The sequence below is a fragment of the Prorops nasuta genome, unplaced genomic scaffold, assembly GCF_024137725.1.
Source record: "Prorops nasuta isolate Cenicafe-Biocafe unplaced genomic scaffold, Cenicafe_Pnas_1.2 PNAS00008, whole genome shotgun sequence".
NCBI lineage: Eukaryota > Metazoa > Arthropoda > Insecta > Hymenoptera > Bethylidae > Prorops > Prorops nasuta.
In genome coordinates, this window is record NW_027116805.1 from 5235299 (window position 1) to 5254775 (window position 19477).

Here is a 19477-nt window from a genome sequence, read left to right on the forward strand (position 1 = left end):
TTACAACCCCCTCACGCCCTTTATCAATAAAGCCGTATCGGGGCCAGCCTGGATATATTAGTTATTGATTTCCACGTTTCACCCTTCACTGGCTACGAGGTGCTCCCCATTCTCGCCTCTCGGTACAGTTGCGTTCCTGTCGCTGACACACACACACACACACACACGTATGCACACATCTCATAAACTGACCTACCCTTACCCTCCTTCACCCCGACCAGCACAACCCTCCCTTCGTGTCTCTTTATTCCCGTAGTCTGGTGCTTCGTATATAAGTTATTCAATATGAGAAAGAAGCACACACGCGCAAAATATTGCATGCACATGCAGTATCGGCTTAAAGTCGTTCGATTTAATGGAGATGAAATGAGAATCAACGAGTATGCTTCGTTCGATTTCCAACGGATTCCAAATTAAAAACAACAATTTATCTCTATTAATGACGATAGAAAAATAATTGTATCGACGAACGCATCGGGGTTGAAACAGTTGTTTCTACTCGGACGCGTGAAGAGCTCGACAAATGTTGGTGGACATTTTAATTGAATTAATGGGAATGACTAAAATAATTCTATTGATTGAGATAGACGTTTGGCTAGTATCGATTTTAATAGGAGCTCTGCGCCCGTAGCGATTAAAATAGGCGCGAGACTGGATTTCAATGGGCGCAATATGTTTATACCGCCTTTCAACATTCCACAAATATCGATTTATTCGAGCAGCTGATTGATCCGCCAATAAAATCCTAGTTTCTCCATTTCACCCTTCGACTACCCCCCCCCCCCTCTCCCGACGCAAATGCAAATTATCATAGCTTAAACGTATGTCCACTCATTAATTAAATGATATTGCTCGAATGGATCATCGATCGATAAAGCTTCGAAATTTATACTTCTTGAAAACACACATCGTCATCAATCTATTTACGCCGATCCCTTATCGATCGACCAATTTAATTAACCACCGACAATACCAGCTATCTCTATTTTCAGATTATCCTTCATTGTTCCGGTATTACTACAACGAGGGTCTCGCTTTTTCCTATACTATTATTTTATTCTCCGCCTATTTTTCGCCGCTGCACAGATCTCCCTTCCTCTCCCCCCTACTCGACCACAGTTTGCTTTCATTGGCTTACTTCGTTACATTTTACTTTTTAATTAAAGTTTTCATCGCGCTGTATCATTCGATGTTGTTTTTAACTCTATTACATCGGCGTTCTCTATACTTTGTTTTCATTTATTTCCTCTCGGATCTCGTCATATATACGTCATTTGTGCAATGGCAAAGCCGAAAACATTGCTGAGAAGAACAGTTATCAACGTTGCATGCGTTAAAATTCTACGATGCTGCACACCGCATATAATTTATTTGTCGATTTTGTTCCGGTACGATGTCAATGGGATTAATTTAGTTTTTGTTTCGTTTGGTCGAGAGGAGAATGTTTTAAAGCCTGTTTCTCCCTTTTCTTCGCACGAGGCACGTGTTACGTGTTACTTTTACGAGTGTCGAGGCATCGAAAACCACCAATAGTCGTAAAGAGGCGTGGGGATAGTATATCGGTGTAAGGGGAGGAGGGCTGAAAGGAGGTTTGTTTGGGAAAGCTCGTAAATGTTAGGAACGACTTAAAACGAGTCGAAGAGTGCTGAGATTTTCGCTCTGGCCGCGGCGGCCAGCTGTTACCAGGGATACGCGCGTTTCTTTCAATGCCAGGCTTAATATGAATAGACCCTAAACTACCACTGGATATCCCGTTTAACGAGGTTGTTACACGAGAGCCGCTCGGCCATTTTCCACTCGTCCGTTCGACCAATCCGACAACGCTTTGTCCTTGGAAAATGTTAGTACTAATATCGCCTTACGTTACATTCCCTTCTCTTAATAAGAGCCTTGACGAGCCGGCTAATAGAAGCCAGATGAAGGGCATTTTCCTAAATTCACCCGAACAACCCTTCGCCCTATCCCCGTTAAATGAATCGCTCGATTCCGCCATTATGCCTCAACAAAAGCACCCAACTCCACCAGCATCGTGCAAGCGCCAACGAATCGAAGCACCGAGCCCAGACCATACTATATACTTAGGCAATAATGCCTTGCATGCTCGAGCAAGATTTCCAGAAGACAAAAATTTCGCGAGGAAAATGGTTCTGGGTCAAGACTGGGGAAAGACTCGAGCAACATATTGGTCCAGCTGGTAAATCTTGCCGGTTCCAGGTCCACTCGGTCCTAAATCACTGCAACTAATTTCGCGTAATCTTTATACCGGTAGTAAAATAACAATTCCGGCCTTAATAAGGGTGAGTCGTGGATACTCGGACGGCGTCCGGCTATCAAAATACTTATTTAATGCTCGGGGAGCTGGCAGACCTGTTACTCCACTTGTAGATATTACCGGCGAGCTTGTAAATGGCCGTGTCTTGCGGCTCCGGAACCTAAGCCCCTACGAATGATATATCGCTCCGGGGATTTCAGGGATGTTGCCCCCCTGACCCTTAAACAACGATTACTCTCGCGAAGCTTCCGCTTCCTTTTGGGAAGAATATCAAGAAATATTCTTTCCTCTCTTCGAGCGTTAGAAAATTTCAGCCTTTCGCTGATCGATCGTTCAACTTTTGCACGGGAGCTTCTTATACGCGAGCTTTTGTCTCCGTGATTTAACGGCCGATGCATCGGCAGGCCAATGGAATTATCTTGCAGACCGCTGATCAGACGATTACTCGCCTCGTTGTTGCCTCGGGCGCCCTCGATTATCGGCATCGCTATGGAGCAATATTGGAGCAAGGTTGCAACGAGGGCTCAACAAAGTGGATTAAGCGTGTCTCGCGAATTGCGATAGCTGGATCAATATTGGATCAATGTTGGGCCAATATTGCGGAAATATTGGTAACAACATTAGCGCGATGCACGGGGCTGCTAGTTTAATCGCGTATGTCACATTCAACAGTTCCAGCAACCGTTTGACCCGCTTATGAATTTCTAAGGCTCGATAGACGCGAATATCATTGGAATCGCTCGGTACGCCAATCCGCAACTGGCACACCGGAGGCTATAATAGTGTAAGTGTGTCCGCGTCCATGTGTGAGTGCTCGATACTACACAGGTGGAGCTTGTTAGGCGGGCACCGGGTGCACACGTACGAGGCCGTATCGTGTTATACAGTTCATGGGAATCTGGGTTTTGCAATATTCCCCCGTCGACTCACCCCGCCCAGCTCCTGGCCACTCGTCGCCGTCTGTCAGTTTCCGGTACGATCGTTTTGCCACGCGTTCCAATAGAGACATAACCGCATATAGCCTATATTCGTGCGGCGCACACGTGTAAAGGGCCTTATCCTGCCCCATACCTCCAGCTAAAAAAATTCCACGTTCGATATCACTCTACCCCCCCCCCCCCCCCCACCCTCCTCCTTCCACCCTACATCCCTCTACCTCAATTACCTTTCCACGACCATACCTTGGCCAGCTGCAATTTTTTCAAGCCCCAAAAGTAACACAAGAAAAAACCTCCATCCTCGATATACAATTTATTCCGTTTAGTCGCTGCTGGTGTATTCGTTTATCATTCGAAAAAAATGGTTAATCTTCAATCTTCTCGCTGGATGGATATCGATTTTCTTCGGGTAGCCTTGCTAAGTTTTTATGAGAGAAAAAATGAAAGGGGTGAGGGTTGATTGATTGGGAGAATCGAGAAGCCACTTGGATGAATCTTTCGACCAGAGGGTGATTTTTCCGTCAACGTGGCGGGGGATTATTTAGTGGCTCGTCGGTCTCTTGAAAGTGGAACAAGCCGGGCTTGATCAGCCAAGGAGGCATCAATCCAGCTCCGGTCGTGGGAGTAAAGAAGAGGATAAGGATCGTCATTAAACTGCGAATCGGGACTTCTTAATAATCCTCCCGATAACCGAGGTCCTGCTACACTTTCGCAATTCCACTCGGGCGTCATTGCTGGCTGGAATTTGGCAAAATGAATCCCTGGCATTGGTAATAAATTAAGCCAGCAGCAGCAGCAGCAGCAGCGATGCTAGCAGCCAGGCTAGCAGTTCTTGTACATACGGCCCGAAAGCGAAATGAGCTTTTCAGAGACGAGAGACGAGCTTTCGTAGGGTGAGACAAGTAAATACGATTCGACCGTCAGAATGGTAATAGCCGAAAGCTTATTGCCAACTACAAGAAGGAGAATGTAAATTACTCCCTGAAGATGGTAAAGAGAAGACGTCGCCCCCCCCCCCCCCCCACCTCCCTCCTTCCCCCGTTCAACCCTGAAACCTTTGCGAGCGTTATAAGATCCCATCCCCAAACCACCCCTTAACCCCTTTTCTTTCCTGGACAAACTTCGCCGAATACGACTACAAGCTTTTTCCTTTGACTGCTCAAGTACAAAAAGCTCCACTGTTCTGGGGTTATTTAAATCTACCCCTATCGATTTATGCAAATAAATAAGCCTTTTGTTTGTTTTTAGCTCTATTTACTATACTATATTCGCTGTTGTTTCTACGTTCCCCCTTTTTTTTTTGTTTGTTACATCGTAGTGCATGGTTTAAACAAATTACAGATATGGTTATTGTAGAAATATCAATTCTGTCGGAACAGGGTTGATTTTCGATTGCAGTGTAATATCCGGTGATTCGCCGGATTCGTTGGAGCACAAATACGATGCATGGGACTTGTCGGGGGGATTGGGGAGGGGCGAGGAGAGCCGGGTGAGGTATGTCGATAAATTTAAGCGAGTTCACATATTGAATCCGTAAGGGGCCACGTAGGAAAACGCGCCCGGAACGCGTTCACTCGCATGCGGGAATTCGCTGTCCTCTAATCTCGCGCATGCAATAAAGTGTCAGTCTCGTTGAAGCCGAAACAGCAAAGCCACCACCCCTCCCCCGAGCCCCTTGTCGTCGCCTTCGCGCTTCTGACTCCTTTCACAGTAGCTTCTATTTATTACCCTGCGATATTTCCGCGATATAAAACACAGCAGCTAGAAAAAATTCTCATCCCTCATCATAAAAAATCATAAATTTACGCTGACACCGCGAGTATTTTTTTTCCCTTCTTCACTGAAATATTATATAGACCTAGAGACCAAAGAGATCGTTATATTTCTGAGATAGTGCTGGGTCTTTCTCATTTACGCTCGGAAATGGCCTTAAGGGTCGGTCAATGAGATTCCTTCATTATCGACTGGCGCTGTTTCCTGATTCCTCATTGGGAAAAATTCTCCGTGTCGTCGCACGAAGCTCGTCCAGCTTTTACGATCCCGTCCCAAGGAGAGTTCTCGTCGTAAAAACTTTGCCGGTTCCAAATACACAGTCGTATCCCGCGATTTATTTGAAACTTAAAACGCCGAGCTCCCGTTAAGGCATTATTAACGCTCACTGCAACTCGTTAAACTAGGAAATCAGTTTCGGAACTTCGTAATTGCATCGAAAGCTACGGATTATTATTTATCGCCCATTGCCAGCTTTCTGTATTTGTCCGTATGATTGTGCTGGTTCCTTCGGTCCATTGTACTCAAAATTGCCAGAAAGTATCGTCCATTAGATTTTATTGTTTCGAAAATTAACTGCGCCTAATTAATGAGGTTCTTGTCGCTTGGAATTTTATCCCAGAAGAGTTAGTGCGAATTCTGCGATTTAACGAGTCTCTTAATGGGGTGGTAGGACTCATTGTTTCCACTGTGTGATATCGGCTTTAATTTATGGAGGGTGAGAGGGACGATAAAGTAGGCAGAAGGACAATATCTTCTTTCGACAAGCCCGTCCGCTTTAAAAAGAACTTGAAGAACCCGCTTTGTGGATGAACTGGCAGACGTACAGTGGAGCAACGGCTTTAAGAACCGTATCATAGCGTTTCCGCTTGCTTGCATGAATGTCTCTGTCGTTCCAACCCCTCTTGATCCCCTCTACCTCTAGCCTTACCTACGTAGCATAAAAGCGATAAATCCTAATGTACTTTCCATTAGGGCCCTTTCGCGAAATAACGGCCTGCACCTGCCGATATATATACCGAGGAAAATCCTGATATCCCACTTGCTCTCCCGAAACCTGCTATATCATCCTAGATGATACCCTTATTTATTCATTTTATCCCTCATTAAAGCTTTATCTACCCCCCCCCCCCCCCACCCATCAACGTTCCATCGTAGTAATTTAAAAAAATACATTGTAGGGTGATATTAAAATTGACTAATTTTTGTCTTTAAAATTGCACGTAATCTCAGATCGTGCCTGCTACTTATTTTTATTTCATTTGTTTTTTTTTCACACGTTTAAATTAGACTCACAATAAATTTCCTCGATTCACTGGCTGATTATTCAAAGTAGCCACTTCTTAAAAGTAAGACTGAAACGCGGTAGTAGAGGGAGATAGACAATCAAGGCAGCCAGTGGCGAATAAATGACAGAAATATTAGATTCCGTATTCCAATCCTGTCGAATTAATTTTGCCAGCCAATTCAATTACACCTTAATTGGCGGGACTGTAGGAATTTGAGAGATAGAGAGTGAGAGAGAGAGAGAGAGAGAGAGACGCTTTTAAAATAGTCAGCGTCCAGATGAAAGAGATATTCAAAGCTTCTGTTTCTTTTTTTATTTTCATACTTTAATTATTGTAAATTCCTGAAATTTATTTCACAAACAATTATACGGATATTATTTTAACTTCATAAAACATTTTATTCCGTATTGAAAAGAAGATAAGAGAGATTTTGAGAATTTGGTGGAAATAAAAGTTTGGAAAGATTTTTTATGCGAAATTAGGGTGAGCATGGAAAGTTTAATAAAATTATTAAAAGAGTGAGAGAGAGAGAGAGAGAGAGAGAGATTACGTAAAGATACAATTCGTGGAGGTGACGAAAGCAGCAAAGTAAAGGGCAAACACTCGACGGCGAGTTCACGCGACATATTTGCCCGTCCGAAGTTTGTCCAATTGCAGAAACGAACGAAACTTTTTGGGCCAAAGGAAAACGCGAAATCCGCCATTCGTGACTTTAGCTAAAATCCGGAAATCTACCACCTGGAACGATAATTTTTGATGATCCTCTTGCTTCTCGTAAAATCACCCCATCTAAAATTTTCCAATGAGTTTTCAATTATCCCCACTAAAAATAATTCACCATAAATAATCCACAGAAAATTTTGCCTAATTTTCACAAACGTTATTTCGTGAATGTGCGGATGAACGTGAGTGGGAAACCGTGATCTACGGACTGAACAGAGCACATGACTGGGTGAGCGAGGGAATTTTGGTCCGATCGAAAGTGAACACCGAGAGTGATCTGGGCTGAATAGAATTCCAGACTGAAGGTGTAGAAAGCGAATTCATTATGCAGGGACACTTAATTCAGATGATGAGTCGATATCGAGCGATAGGGGTGGTTCCTACTCACGCTTGCCAGCCGTTTTCCAACTGACCGAACACAGTAGATCTGACCAGCCTCCGGCGAGCTATCCACCCTTCAATTGATCCCTCGGCCACTTCGAAAATCCACCCCAAACCACCCCGTCGCAAAGACCAAGAGCCCTATTTGGATCACCACTGTTTTAATACGCAGATTCGCACAAACCCAATCGCAATCCGACAAATTTACTGATCTAGAACAGCTTCCCAGTAATTTGTTAAACAATTGAATATCGAGAAAATGACACATTTGGCCTTAAAAAATGGATTTCTGCCGGAGGCCAAGATTTCTGATTCTGATCATAGTCTAATCACCCAGTATCATGAACGATATAAATAGTTAAGAGTTGTAAATTTTGCTTGAATTTTGTAAACTATTTTTCAACTTATATTTACATAAACACTGTTTTTCCTTGGAAACAATCCTCCCCCCTCTCTTCATCCATAAATCATAAACCCATTCGCGATTAAACTTTGTTGAATCGTTTTTTAACTAGTCTTTTACCTCTTCTGTTTTCACCGCACAAAGAAAAATATAATTGTACAATTACTGTCTATTATTTATTCATTCATTTATTCATTCCATTCGTATTTACTCGTGCTCGTTTTCCCCTTTCAGATGCTCTTTCTTTCGTCCCGTTAGCTTTGAGCATTTCCTTTTTCCAGCCTCGCCTTTATATATTTTATTTCAGTGTAAACAAACGTTATGTAATTCCGCTTTGAGAATTCTTCTCTGTATCATCTTTCACGGAAGCACTCTCTTCTTTTTATCCCTGCCATTCTCTCCTCGTAACGCTCCGCTTTCTTTTCCGCTCCTCACTCTTAATTTTTATGCTCCTTTTAATATTTATATTATTTTCACATTAAATTTCAAATTTTCTCCAAAACTTATTCGCTCTTACTCACACGGCTCTATCCAGTCTTCGACTGTTCTTTCCTCGAGCGTTATTAAAATGGATGCTCTAGGGTCTACGTACATTTTCAAGATCACTCAGACTGCCGCTGAAAAATCGCGTGGGTCGAGCACCATTATTGTAATTGAATGCATCGGAATTAAATATTTGTGTGCCTGGCAGTGATGAGCTAGGCTGGGTATTATGCATATATGTGTGTTTACGAGATGTCCATTAATCATGCAGTATCGACTACGCCGAGGCTCCATCGCGTGTGAAATTGAATGGCATGGCGTCTCCTGCACCTTTTTTTTTACCTAACACCCCCATCCCCTCGAAAATATCTCAGCTTTCCATTTTATTAATCGTTGATTATCATCGATCCGGTCAGCCCCGATCGGTTCTTCAAACTATACCTGTCTACATTCTGCCACTCAACTTTTCCCTCCGAAAAAAAAAAAAAATACATTTACATCTTCGAAGACCAGCATCAACTCTTGTAGGGATAAAAATTCGAAAGGAACCTTGTGTATAGGAATAACAAAAGGACTGAAACTCGTGTGTGGTCGAATTAGGATGAAAAGTATGAGAGAGAGAGAGAGAGAGAGAGAGAGAGAGAGAGAGAGAGAAATCGTAAAAGAGAATGGAAATAAAACAGCGATCGTGCAAGCACACGAGGCAATAACCGTGGAAGTTTGTCGATGGCGCTGCAAATGGCCTTGGGGTGGTTTCGGGTGAATGGGGGTGGATGGATGGAATATCGCTCTCGTTTTCGCTCGATTTGGTGATTGACTCTGGGAAATATCGACGACGAAGTCAACGATAAGACTTAGTTCGCTGACGAGTGCTTCCTCGGTGACGCGTCTAGTCAGCCAAGTCCCACTCCCTCCCCGAACCTTCTAACAAAATACACATGATAAATTCCCACCAATCACCATCCCTGGCTTATCATCACCCCCTCTCCATCTCATTCACATACAAATGTTTGTCGTCTCTCCCTCTGCCATTTCGAACATCGGTCGATATAAATCATTACTCGTACCACTTCCGATTCTTATGGAAAACATGGAGAATGGGAGAATCTTTAGTCTACTTCCGGTTGGTCGTTTGTTGAAGTTTCTATTCAGCAAACGACCATCGAGAGAGCGAGAGGGAGAGAGAAGCGATTTTCATTAAGATAAGAAGACAGATAGAGAGGGGAAGAACAAGAGAGAAATAGAGTGAGAGAGAGAGAGAGAGAAATATGGGAGGGGGTGGGTTGAATAATTTAAAGGGATGAGAGATAAAATTGAAGAAAATTGCACTCATCTGCATAGCGATAATGACGAGACGTCCTAGGTTATTAGGGTTTCTAGAAATATATATAGAACAATGTAAGGAAATAGAATATTTCAAGGAGAGAAGAGAGCAAGGACGATGGCGGAAGAAAGGGAAGGAAAATTGGAATTCTAAGGGTTTGAAAGGGTTTAATAGCATCCGGCACGTAAAGTTAGCGATACGTAGGTAAGGGTGCTTAATAATTAAAAGGTTAATGCGCCACGTCTTGCGAAGGGCACGGTGTCAGAAAGGCACGGTCCAAACAGGTGGTTCGACCGTTTTATCCTTTCACCATGTAGATGTGACGAGTGTGCTCTGCCTTTTCTCCCTATCTATCTCTTTCCCTCCACGTATCTCTGTGTTTTCCGAGGGAAAAAATCGCGATGCAATTCGATCAACACCCGGACTAACACGCGAGAGGAATAAAGATATCCGTCTGACCCAAATCACGATCCTCCCATGCTGGAAAAACTCTCGGGAAATTTGTCAGGAATCAACGCCTGGCCATTTTCCCCAGGTGAAAATGGCCATTTCCTCCAGTCATCTTACTTTACACCTGCTGCTCACTGCCCGAATCAGAAGATAACACTGGCTTTCTTTTTTTGCTTATCCATTCCCCCCCCCCCCCTCCCTTTTTTTCTCCTTCCTTCGCGACCATCCCGATAAGAATAATCTCCGGATGAATGAAAAATTCGAGCCGAGAAGATTTTCATGCATTCTCTTTATCCTCCATTGGCTTCATTTGGAGTTTTCCTTTCTTCTCGCCATTTCTTCAATTACAGTCTATCCGCTCGTTAAGAAAACTCCCCAAGACTGACAGTGATGGTCATCCAGCATTTTCCAGCCTCAGCTTTATTCCTGAACTTCGAGACAGGCGACCCCGGGGTAAAACGAGCGGAAGAAGACGCGTTAAGAAAAAGTGTCCGATAAGAAAGCAAACTGTTTTCGAGGGTACTTTCTACTGATTGGCTTCGTTTCACCTCCCTTCGCCCCCGCCCCATCTTTTCATGTCTGACGAAAAACTTGTCAGCGAATTTCTCCCTTTGACCCATTACTGAAAAAAATACTGGAAATTAAAATAACCGATTCACACTTTGACAGCTTTTGAGAAAAGTATATAGGTTTCTTCCAATTATAGTCCAGTCGAGAAAGCAAATGGCGTGGATGTTGTTTGACCTACAGACTATTTTTTTTTTTTTTTTAGTTGGCCGGAAAAAATATGTATAAAATCAGAATGTCGACCTGCTGCGTACAGAAAATAAAGAGGAGCTTGTTGAAAATTACAAAATTTCTCGTTTTTGCTCGAAATATCCATTTAATCTCAAAAGATAAGCCTCGTACGAAAGACATCACTCTTAAATTATTTGTTTATCCTAAAATTATCTCTAAGATAAATCTGTCACTGAGACAAAAATTTTGATTTCTTATTATAATTGTAATATATATACACGTAAACTATGGACTCTGTGACAGAATTAACTTGTGGATCATTTTAAAATAAAAAAAAAAGTAAAAAGTGATGCGTCTCTTGGTGCGAGGTTTAATTTTCGAGATCAAACGGATATTTCGAGCAAAGATGAAAATTTGTGCAGTTTTCTATTTTTCAACAAATTTCCCGTTATTTTCTGCACGTAGTAGATCAATATTCTAATTCCTCATATTTTTTTGACCTATTATAAAAAAAACGTTTGTATATCGAACAAACGTCCACCCGCATCTATTTTTTCTACTCTTACAACTGGACTATTATTAAAATGTTGCATCGCGCTTTATTTTTGGCCGAATCAGCGGTTTGCTAATTTAACTAAGGGGACTATTTCAATGTCGCTAGATAAAAAACAAAAAAGTAGAAAAAAGAAATTCAGTGAGACCGGAAATTATCCGTCCGAATGTCAAACTTCTCGTAAGTAGCCAAATGCATTTCGTCCTTCCCAAGAAGTTTCGGCAAAGTTTTTTCCTTTTTTTTTCTCTTTCTTCCTTTTATTTTTCTCTATCTTCCCGTTCCCCGCCCCCATCTTTTTCTTCTCCCACCTTAAGTTACCCGCTAGTCGTCGTGAGCGTAAAACTTTGGCCGGCAAATTAAAAAAGTCCACTTGGCCCCCCTCGGTAGGTTGTACAGCAGGCATGTAAGCTTTGGGAATGAAAATGTTCCTACATGACCCTTGAACTTTTCACGATACGTTCTTTGAAAAAGTTGAGATTAAGACGCTGCTACTCCAACTTTTCTTTTTTCCATATTTGCACATCGATTCAATCAACTCGAATATACGGTCCCTTCGGTTATCGATATTCATTGGCAGAATATTTTCATAGTTTTGGTTGAGGATTAAAAGCTCGCCAGACGGGAAGTTTTTTTGAAGAATTTTTCATGGACGGCTGATAATCGAGTTGAAATTTAAATTGGAAGAGGAAAGACGTTGGAGAACCGGGAAGGTTTTATTGGGTTGGAAAGTTGAGCACGGAGGAGCGTTCGTTATCAATTAGGGAAGGCTGGCCTATCATTTTTCAAACAGAACGGGAGATTCCATCTTGTGGTTAGTGCGGATAGTGCATCAGCATTGCTAAGCAAACTGCGGCTGGGAGGAACCTCTACAACCACACGTCGTCCTGCAACCCCTGCTGACACGCTTCGATGATGGGAATTAGGCCCCTTTACTCCACCCCCTTTTCAAACCCCTCAAACTCCTGCCCAACCTCCCAGCAACCCCATTCCTTCGGTATATATCGTTATACTCAGTCCCGAATATGGAATCCGGCTATTCCGAAAGGATAAGCCACTGGCATCCTGCATCCTTCCAATCCAGATGCTCCTTTGGGATTGAACACGTCGATGATTAGCAATTACCTAATTGAATTACTCTGGAATAGATACTATCCAAGAATGATATAGTCTGGTCAATTGTATTGCTTCGGTCCTTGTTATTCGCTAACAATTCATTTCCTTTCGAATTAGCTTTTTGTGTCTTTTCAAGGGGAAATGTACGAGTCTAGTCGGACAGATTGCAGATTTTTAATCAGAAATTTTAGAAGGATGAATAGTTTATTGTCACGTTCGAGTTTCCATTTTCTCCCTGTGGCACATTTCATTCCTGATCCCAGTCAAATTCGGCTGCACTTAGTACCTACCACTAGATTCGAGAACCAACAGTGCCCAAGACGATTAATCTGGGAAAAGCATAGGCTTTCAGGAAACGATTAAAATTTTATGGTATCCACGAATGGCCTAATGAAATATTTATCCATGCTCCAGGAACGTTTCTAGTGAATGTGAATCGACTAAAAGTTGCCTGATCAGTTCCACTGTACTCTATCAAAATTTCTATACGAAACCATCCATTAGTAGGAGCAAGCTCCACATATTTAATCGTATACTATATCAATTTTAGAAATACGATATAATCACGGAAAAATTATATAGATCCCTTTTGAAAGAAATCCTGACAAAATTAAACATTCTGCATATTTATGTAATTCGATCAAAGAGTAAAATTCTATATTATTAATAATTCGTAATTTCGATATTTCTGCCGCAATAAACTTTTTTTACGAAATTATTAATAATTCAAGCATACACACATATATCTTGTAACAAAGCTATATTCTAAACAAAATATTTAACTAGGAAGCTTTGGTAATTTATTTCATAAAATAAACATTATATAATACAATAGAAGAGTTGAATTAACGAAACGAATAAGAAGCGACGTACGAAAAATTATATAATTTGTGAGTTGGATGAGAAGGGAGGAAGGGTTGACACTTTATTTGTAAAGAAACAAAAAGTGCGTAGTAATTGCTTTTGAACGAGCAACAACGGCTCCAGGCGGAGATATTCAAAATGTCTGGCATTGTTAGTATTGCCAGTGCTTTATCCCAGGTTCTCACATTGTACCAACTGTCCTCTCATCGTGCTTCGAATGGCTGACAGCCTGCAATTTTGGGCATTCGCCTGGCACAAAGGAAAACGTTGTGTTATATTTTCTACTAAAAAAAAAGAGCAAAATTCGCGTCGGACTTGGACCTTTATCCCTATCCCTCAAATTTTTATTCTAGACTCTCATGTGAGAATCGAATAAGGCTATTAATTCCAATAATTAATTGATATATAATGCAAAACTACTTGTTGGTCTTTCCATTTATTTGGACCGCTTTATTATGGCGTAAATTAATTGTTAGCTCACGAAAGGGTGCATCTATATACTTTCTACCGATAAATAATTCGTCTAACGAGACTAAACGACAATCAAATAAAATACAGGGCATGAATAAAAAAATAATTTAATGCAAATAAATCCTGCTTCGAATATTGACAATGAAATATTTGACTTAGTTTTAATTAATTTTATTCGAACCAATTAAATTAAATGTAATTTGAAACAGTAGTAGAATATTTGTTGAAACTAAGTACACCATTTCATTGCGAATATTCAAAGCAAGATTTGGCTCATCAAATACTATTTTATATCCGTGTACGCGATCTTTAATTAATGCTGCTCCCAATAATGTGGATATGGTTGTTTACATGCCGAGCCTTATCTCCACCCTTATCTTCTCGTACCAGTAATCCTCTTCGGGCGACATGCGTCCTATATAAAATAAATATGTCTGCAGATTTTCAGTTTTAATTACTCTTCTCGTGGGTTTATAAAGCACTATATCGAGAGACCGTGCTATGCACAACAAGGCTCAGATTGATTTTTGACAAAACTCCGTTCACTCAAAGTATTCGATAGGTTGATACAGTATTTAGAAGAAATCCCGCGTGAAATCTGTGGACGATCGGGAAAGCGAGAATTTTTGTGGCTGAATCGATTATAGCGATGCTTCGAAGGTGCCAAATGATAGTTGAAAAATAACGATCGGCGATCAAAGCAATTCGAATGATCCCTCGCGTGAAAAACACGCAACTATCTAGCTGTCTGTACACAAAAGCCTGCAAACACACACAGACACACACACACACACGAACCGAGCGCAATTTATTTCGTGGAAAGCTTTACTAGCTTTACTCACGCTGAGCTTTATGTACTTTACACGCTTTAATCTAAATGCGCAGCGTTTTCCCGGCCAAAAGGCAAACATCCTGGAAATTTTTCACTCTCGTTCAACCACAAATTTCCATCGATCCAACGGACCCTCCCCGAGCAGCGATCTCTCCCCGATATTTTCACTCTCGCCCTAACCACAATCGGACCTGAATGGAATCAGAATTCGGTGCTCCCGCGAATAATCGAAAAAGTTACTAGCAAAAAAGCTATAGAATAAGGGAAAATATTTCAGGAAGAATCGTAAATTCCTACCCTGGTATTTCTAAATGTTATACGTAAAATAGAAATAAAATTATCCAGGCTTTTCCACAGGAAGAGTAAAAAATTGGTCAGAGGATTTTCGTGAGATTCTCGAGGCTCCGATAGGAACGCAAGTTGAGTCTAGTCGTTCGATTTTCGAAATGGAAAAATGAGTGACTGTCGGTTGCAGGCGGAAAAATGTCTGGGGGCCTATGGCGCGTGACTCGCGAAGGGCTATGAAAGAGGAAGAGGATGGAAAAATAAATCCGAGCCGAGCACACACACGCACACACAGTCTTCGTGGACGAGTAATTAAAGTCGGTGGATTCAAAGCGAGACAGATGAGCCGGCCGGTTACAACAGGCCAGCCGCGCCCACTATATATGTATCCGTACTGACGTTTTTAGCGAAACGTCAAAATTCGACAGTTCAATTAATCGAACCACCCCTCCTCCCCGTTCCCCATCCAGATTTCCTAACCCACCTACGATCTTTGCTCGATTGGCGATCAATGAAAACCGATCATAAACCGAAAGGCTTCACCGTAATGTTCCATGAATCTCCAACCCCATAAATTTTGCCTGCTTGGTTTACGTTGCTTCGCTACAATTATTACATAATTCAAGTTACTCGCAATCAATGCTATATTAACGAGCATAATTTAATGTCGATTTTAATGAATTTGATAAGAGCTATAAATGTACTTTGGTTTAACGAGCCAGCTAAGTTGGATGAATTCAGAGAAATAGATAGGTATAGTCGAGTGGAAATAGAGAGGCGTGATTTTAACGAGCTATATAAATTCCCCAAATGAAACTTTATGGTTTTCTTGCCAACCTAAGATATAATTATTGTGCTTGTATAAATAATGAAATTTGAGAGTGAGCTGGAGAGGGTTAGGGTTAATTGGTGAAAGCGTAGAGTGGTGGATAATATATATATATATATATATATATATATATGCAACATTAATAAGGGTTGCTTTTTATTTGTTTCAGAATGGACGAGCGAGTAGCGAGAGTAGCGAGGATGGAGCCGGAAGTAGCGCGAGCACGTCACGCGCTGCAGGAAGTGGCTTCGGCTTGGGAGGCTGTGCGGGCGGATGGCGCAGTGTCTTTGGCGCCGTTTCCGGTCGAGAACTCAGGCTGTACGAGTGCGCTCCCTGGAGCCCGGAAGCCTGGGCATCGCCCAGTATCATCTGTCCCCTTATCGCTACCAGGTAACCAAATTTTCAACCCTCCAATCAGCATCTAATGTCATATAACAACCGGTTGAAATAAAACGCTAAACTATCAAGGTTATTCCTGATTGAAATGTTCGCCAATTTCGGTAAGAAGATCAATTCGAGGTAGAAACCACGAGAATTTTGCCTGCAATCTTATTAGACTAATTTAGCGAGCTCCAGAAGTGGATTAAGATTCGAGGTGTTCCGTCCACTTGACCAAAGTCATTTGGTCTCCGGTCAGTCCAGCGTGGAATTAAACTCGGTTGGCCAAGACAGTTGCTTCCCTTAACTTTCCGCCTCGCGAGCACAGGAGTTCTAATCTTCATCAATGCGACCTTGAGTCCCGAGACACTTCACATCTTGTGTGATCGCATATATATATAGAAATATATTTCACCGAATAGTTTCCAGTCTGAAAAATGTATTAATATTTGCTGATAAATAATTTCTGGCGAATGAAAAAATGTACTAGTGGAAGAGAGGATGATTGAAGATATTAAAGGTAGAAGAAGGGGGAGGGGGGAGAGGGAGAAATGGGTAAAAGTAAACGCAATGGTTGGGTCTGGACTGGAAATTAGCCGAAGAGCTCTAAGTACACGTCTGGTAGGCACGTTCGGCACGGGGCAGGATGGAGGTGTTGGTGTTGGATGGTTGGAAGGTTGAAGGGGTGGGGGATGGGGTAGCAGGAGCGAAAAGCCATACTGGTGGCCAGATGCCTTCCGACGTTGACGTTATTACGGTGAAAACGCGCGTTGCACGAATGTCACGTCGCTGCACGTACGTCTCGTCGATTTCACGCTAGCGAGCCGCCAGCCCCTGTATAATCGTTCACCTCCAACATGCGCCAGCCAATCCCCACCCCCTCGCCCCTCGTTTACCCCCGTAAAGCTACCCACCACACCTCGCCCCCGTCCCTAAATATCCCTTCCCATCCACCAAATCATCGTTCCTCTCCGTCGGAGCAAAAGCAGCCTTCATCCCTTATTCACCACCCCTCCTCCGCGTAGCCTCCCCACCGCCACCCCACCTACGTGACGCATCCGTGTCCGTCGCGGTGGCCGGGGGATTACCAATGAGGCACGTCGGATTACCGCATTTAGCGGTGTTCGTTACACCAGCATTTTAATCAACACTATTAAATACACGCAGCTACCTTCAACCCCACCCCCAACTCTTTTACCGTCATTTCCCCCCCCCCCCCTCCCCCCTCCCCCTCTCTCGAGCGGGAAATAACCGGCTCGATAGTGCAGTGGATGCTGCAGAGCAGCCGGAAGGGGAGCCTGAAAGACGATCGTGACGGGGTCGTCAGGAATTTTATTTTGATGGCTGCTAACGAACGTGCGACAGGAAGTTCCGGGTCTCCCGATGGGAGCGCCCGGAGCCCCGGCAGCCAACGGGGATGGCAAACGACATTAGTCTGTCACGCTTCTGGCACGCAGTCGCTTCCCTGTTTCCTCGAAGGCGACGCCAACTCCCTAGACACCCGTCACTACCACCTACGTCGCTTTCTATTTATCGCCTCTAACCAGCTCAAAGAAATTCACCATAACAATCAAAACGCCAAGAATTCGTCCCTAACGTCAACGATCGACCGTAACGATTCGTAACGGTGAATTAGTCGAGGCAGATCGATCGTTCGAAATTAAAAATTGTTTATTCTTATTCGCGGATAAATTGTACACAGATGTTTAAAGGTTTTCCACGAAAGTGCTTTTTTATCCATTCGATTCGAGGGTGTAAGAAATTAATTTAGGACGTAGGCTGTTATTAGGTCTGGTACAGAGGGACGAGTTACGCGCGAGGAGTACTACATAAATCTTAGTTAACAATTACTCGCGGAGCTTTGCACTGCGTCAGGCGAGCTTTACGAGGCGCCGCGAGAGCTTTACGCGCGATCACACGCCAAATTTCCATATTTATGTATTTATCCACATAATTAATTTACCCTCGGCTTCCTTTTCTGGCCGGCCCCGGCATAAATCAGGCAGAATCCCGAGAGCTACCGGGCCGACCCCTTTAAAACCCTCCCTACACCCGCCCACCCACGCTGCTCGTGGGTTTAACACGAAGACGGAGTCATATTTTAAGGGATGATACGCGCGGTCATGAGGAAATCTCGGCGAACTCGACACTAGTGACGCTGGTACTTTATAAAAAAAACCTACGGACGAGGTAAAGAAGTGCTGGAGTGGGAGGAGGAGGGGTGAAAGGGAACTAGGTTTCGAGCTTTCAGGAAAAGCTTGGATATAGATGTGCAGACGCTGCCTGCGAGCCGTAGAATGGGCAGAGTCTCTTTGCTTCCTCTGCCACCCCTCGCTCTTTTCCTTGTCTACCCTCATCCAAAGACCTCACCCCTCTCTATCCTCCCCCCTCCCCTCACCGCTTACCCTTCACCGAGCTTCCCAGCTTGCACTGCTCGTATTTGCAGATCACGTACGAGCAGAGCTCGGAGGTTTGTTTGACGAGGGTTGCCCAGCTCTGACGATTAATCACTTGCTATTAATTAACTGGGAATCGACCCACCCTCCCCATCTTCCCAGCCCTTCGCCTCACCTCAACCACCGCCCGAGAGCTCCTCTTCCGTTCCATATCGCCCAGATACCATCGCTGAAAGCATCCCTTACGTCCTTTGCTTTCAGATCCCTCGCAACATCCACTAATCCATGTTTTTAAAGATCCTTCCTATCCCACCACTTCTCTTCTTCCACGCAGCTGCTCAATTTGCTGCATATCGCATTTCCCCATTTCCCGCTAATCTCGTGAAACTCGAGCAAAATTATCTTCCAGTTCGACCGTTTTATTATCACGGACTCGAATGTATGAAATGCGAGGTTTCCAAATATTTTCACAGTAGACGAGAGGTAGATGACTCGCTAAGATAAACGCCAGCTATTTGATATGGCGTCTGTGGAAAAGAGAACGGAAAATGCCTTTTACCGCGTCGAGCAGACCAGAGATCAGCTGCAGGTATTACAGCTCGCTCGCCCGTTCTCGTTTTCTCCTCGATGAATCGCCATGATTCTCCTGCTGATTGCTCAACGAAGAGTCTAATTATGGTGAGATCGATTTATACGTCGGAGGGTGACACGCGCAGTGTAAAAGTGAGACTTCGGTAGTAAAGGTAAACATAAATCTGGCATGTTCGAGGGGATGAATGGGACAGTTCAACAGGCGCCAATTATTAGAGTTTGAGCTGTTAGGGATTTGTCGAAGGGTTGAGAAAACAAAGATGTAGGGGGTAGGGGAGTGCGAGGGGTAGTGAAATGGTTGAAAAAGTGTCGGGATTTGAGGGGAAGAAAGAAGGATTGTTCGGGGCTGATGAGAGGGTAGAGGATGGATTTTTCGCGGTATTCGTCTTCCTGA

The 19477-nt window shown here is 43.2% G+C and overlaps 1 protein-coding gene across 3 annotated transcripts in view; it reads left to right on the forward strand.

The window, feature by feature from the left end:
• The window catches only part of Syn1 (Syntrophin-like 1), a 200728-nt gene that overhangs the window by 169719 nt on the left and 11532 nt on the right, over positions 1 to 19477 (forward strand). For all 3 annotated transcript variants that reach the window (XM_066730411.1, XM_066730414.1, XM_066730413.1), the window contains exon 5: positions 15888 to 16108. In XM_066730411.1, the coding sequence (XP_066586508.1) occupies positions 15888 to 16108 (221 nt within the window). The remainder of the gene's footprint in view (positions 1 to 15887; positions 16109 to 19477) is intronic.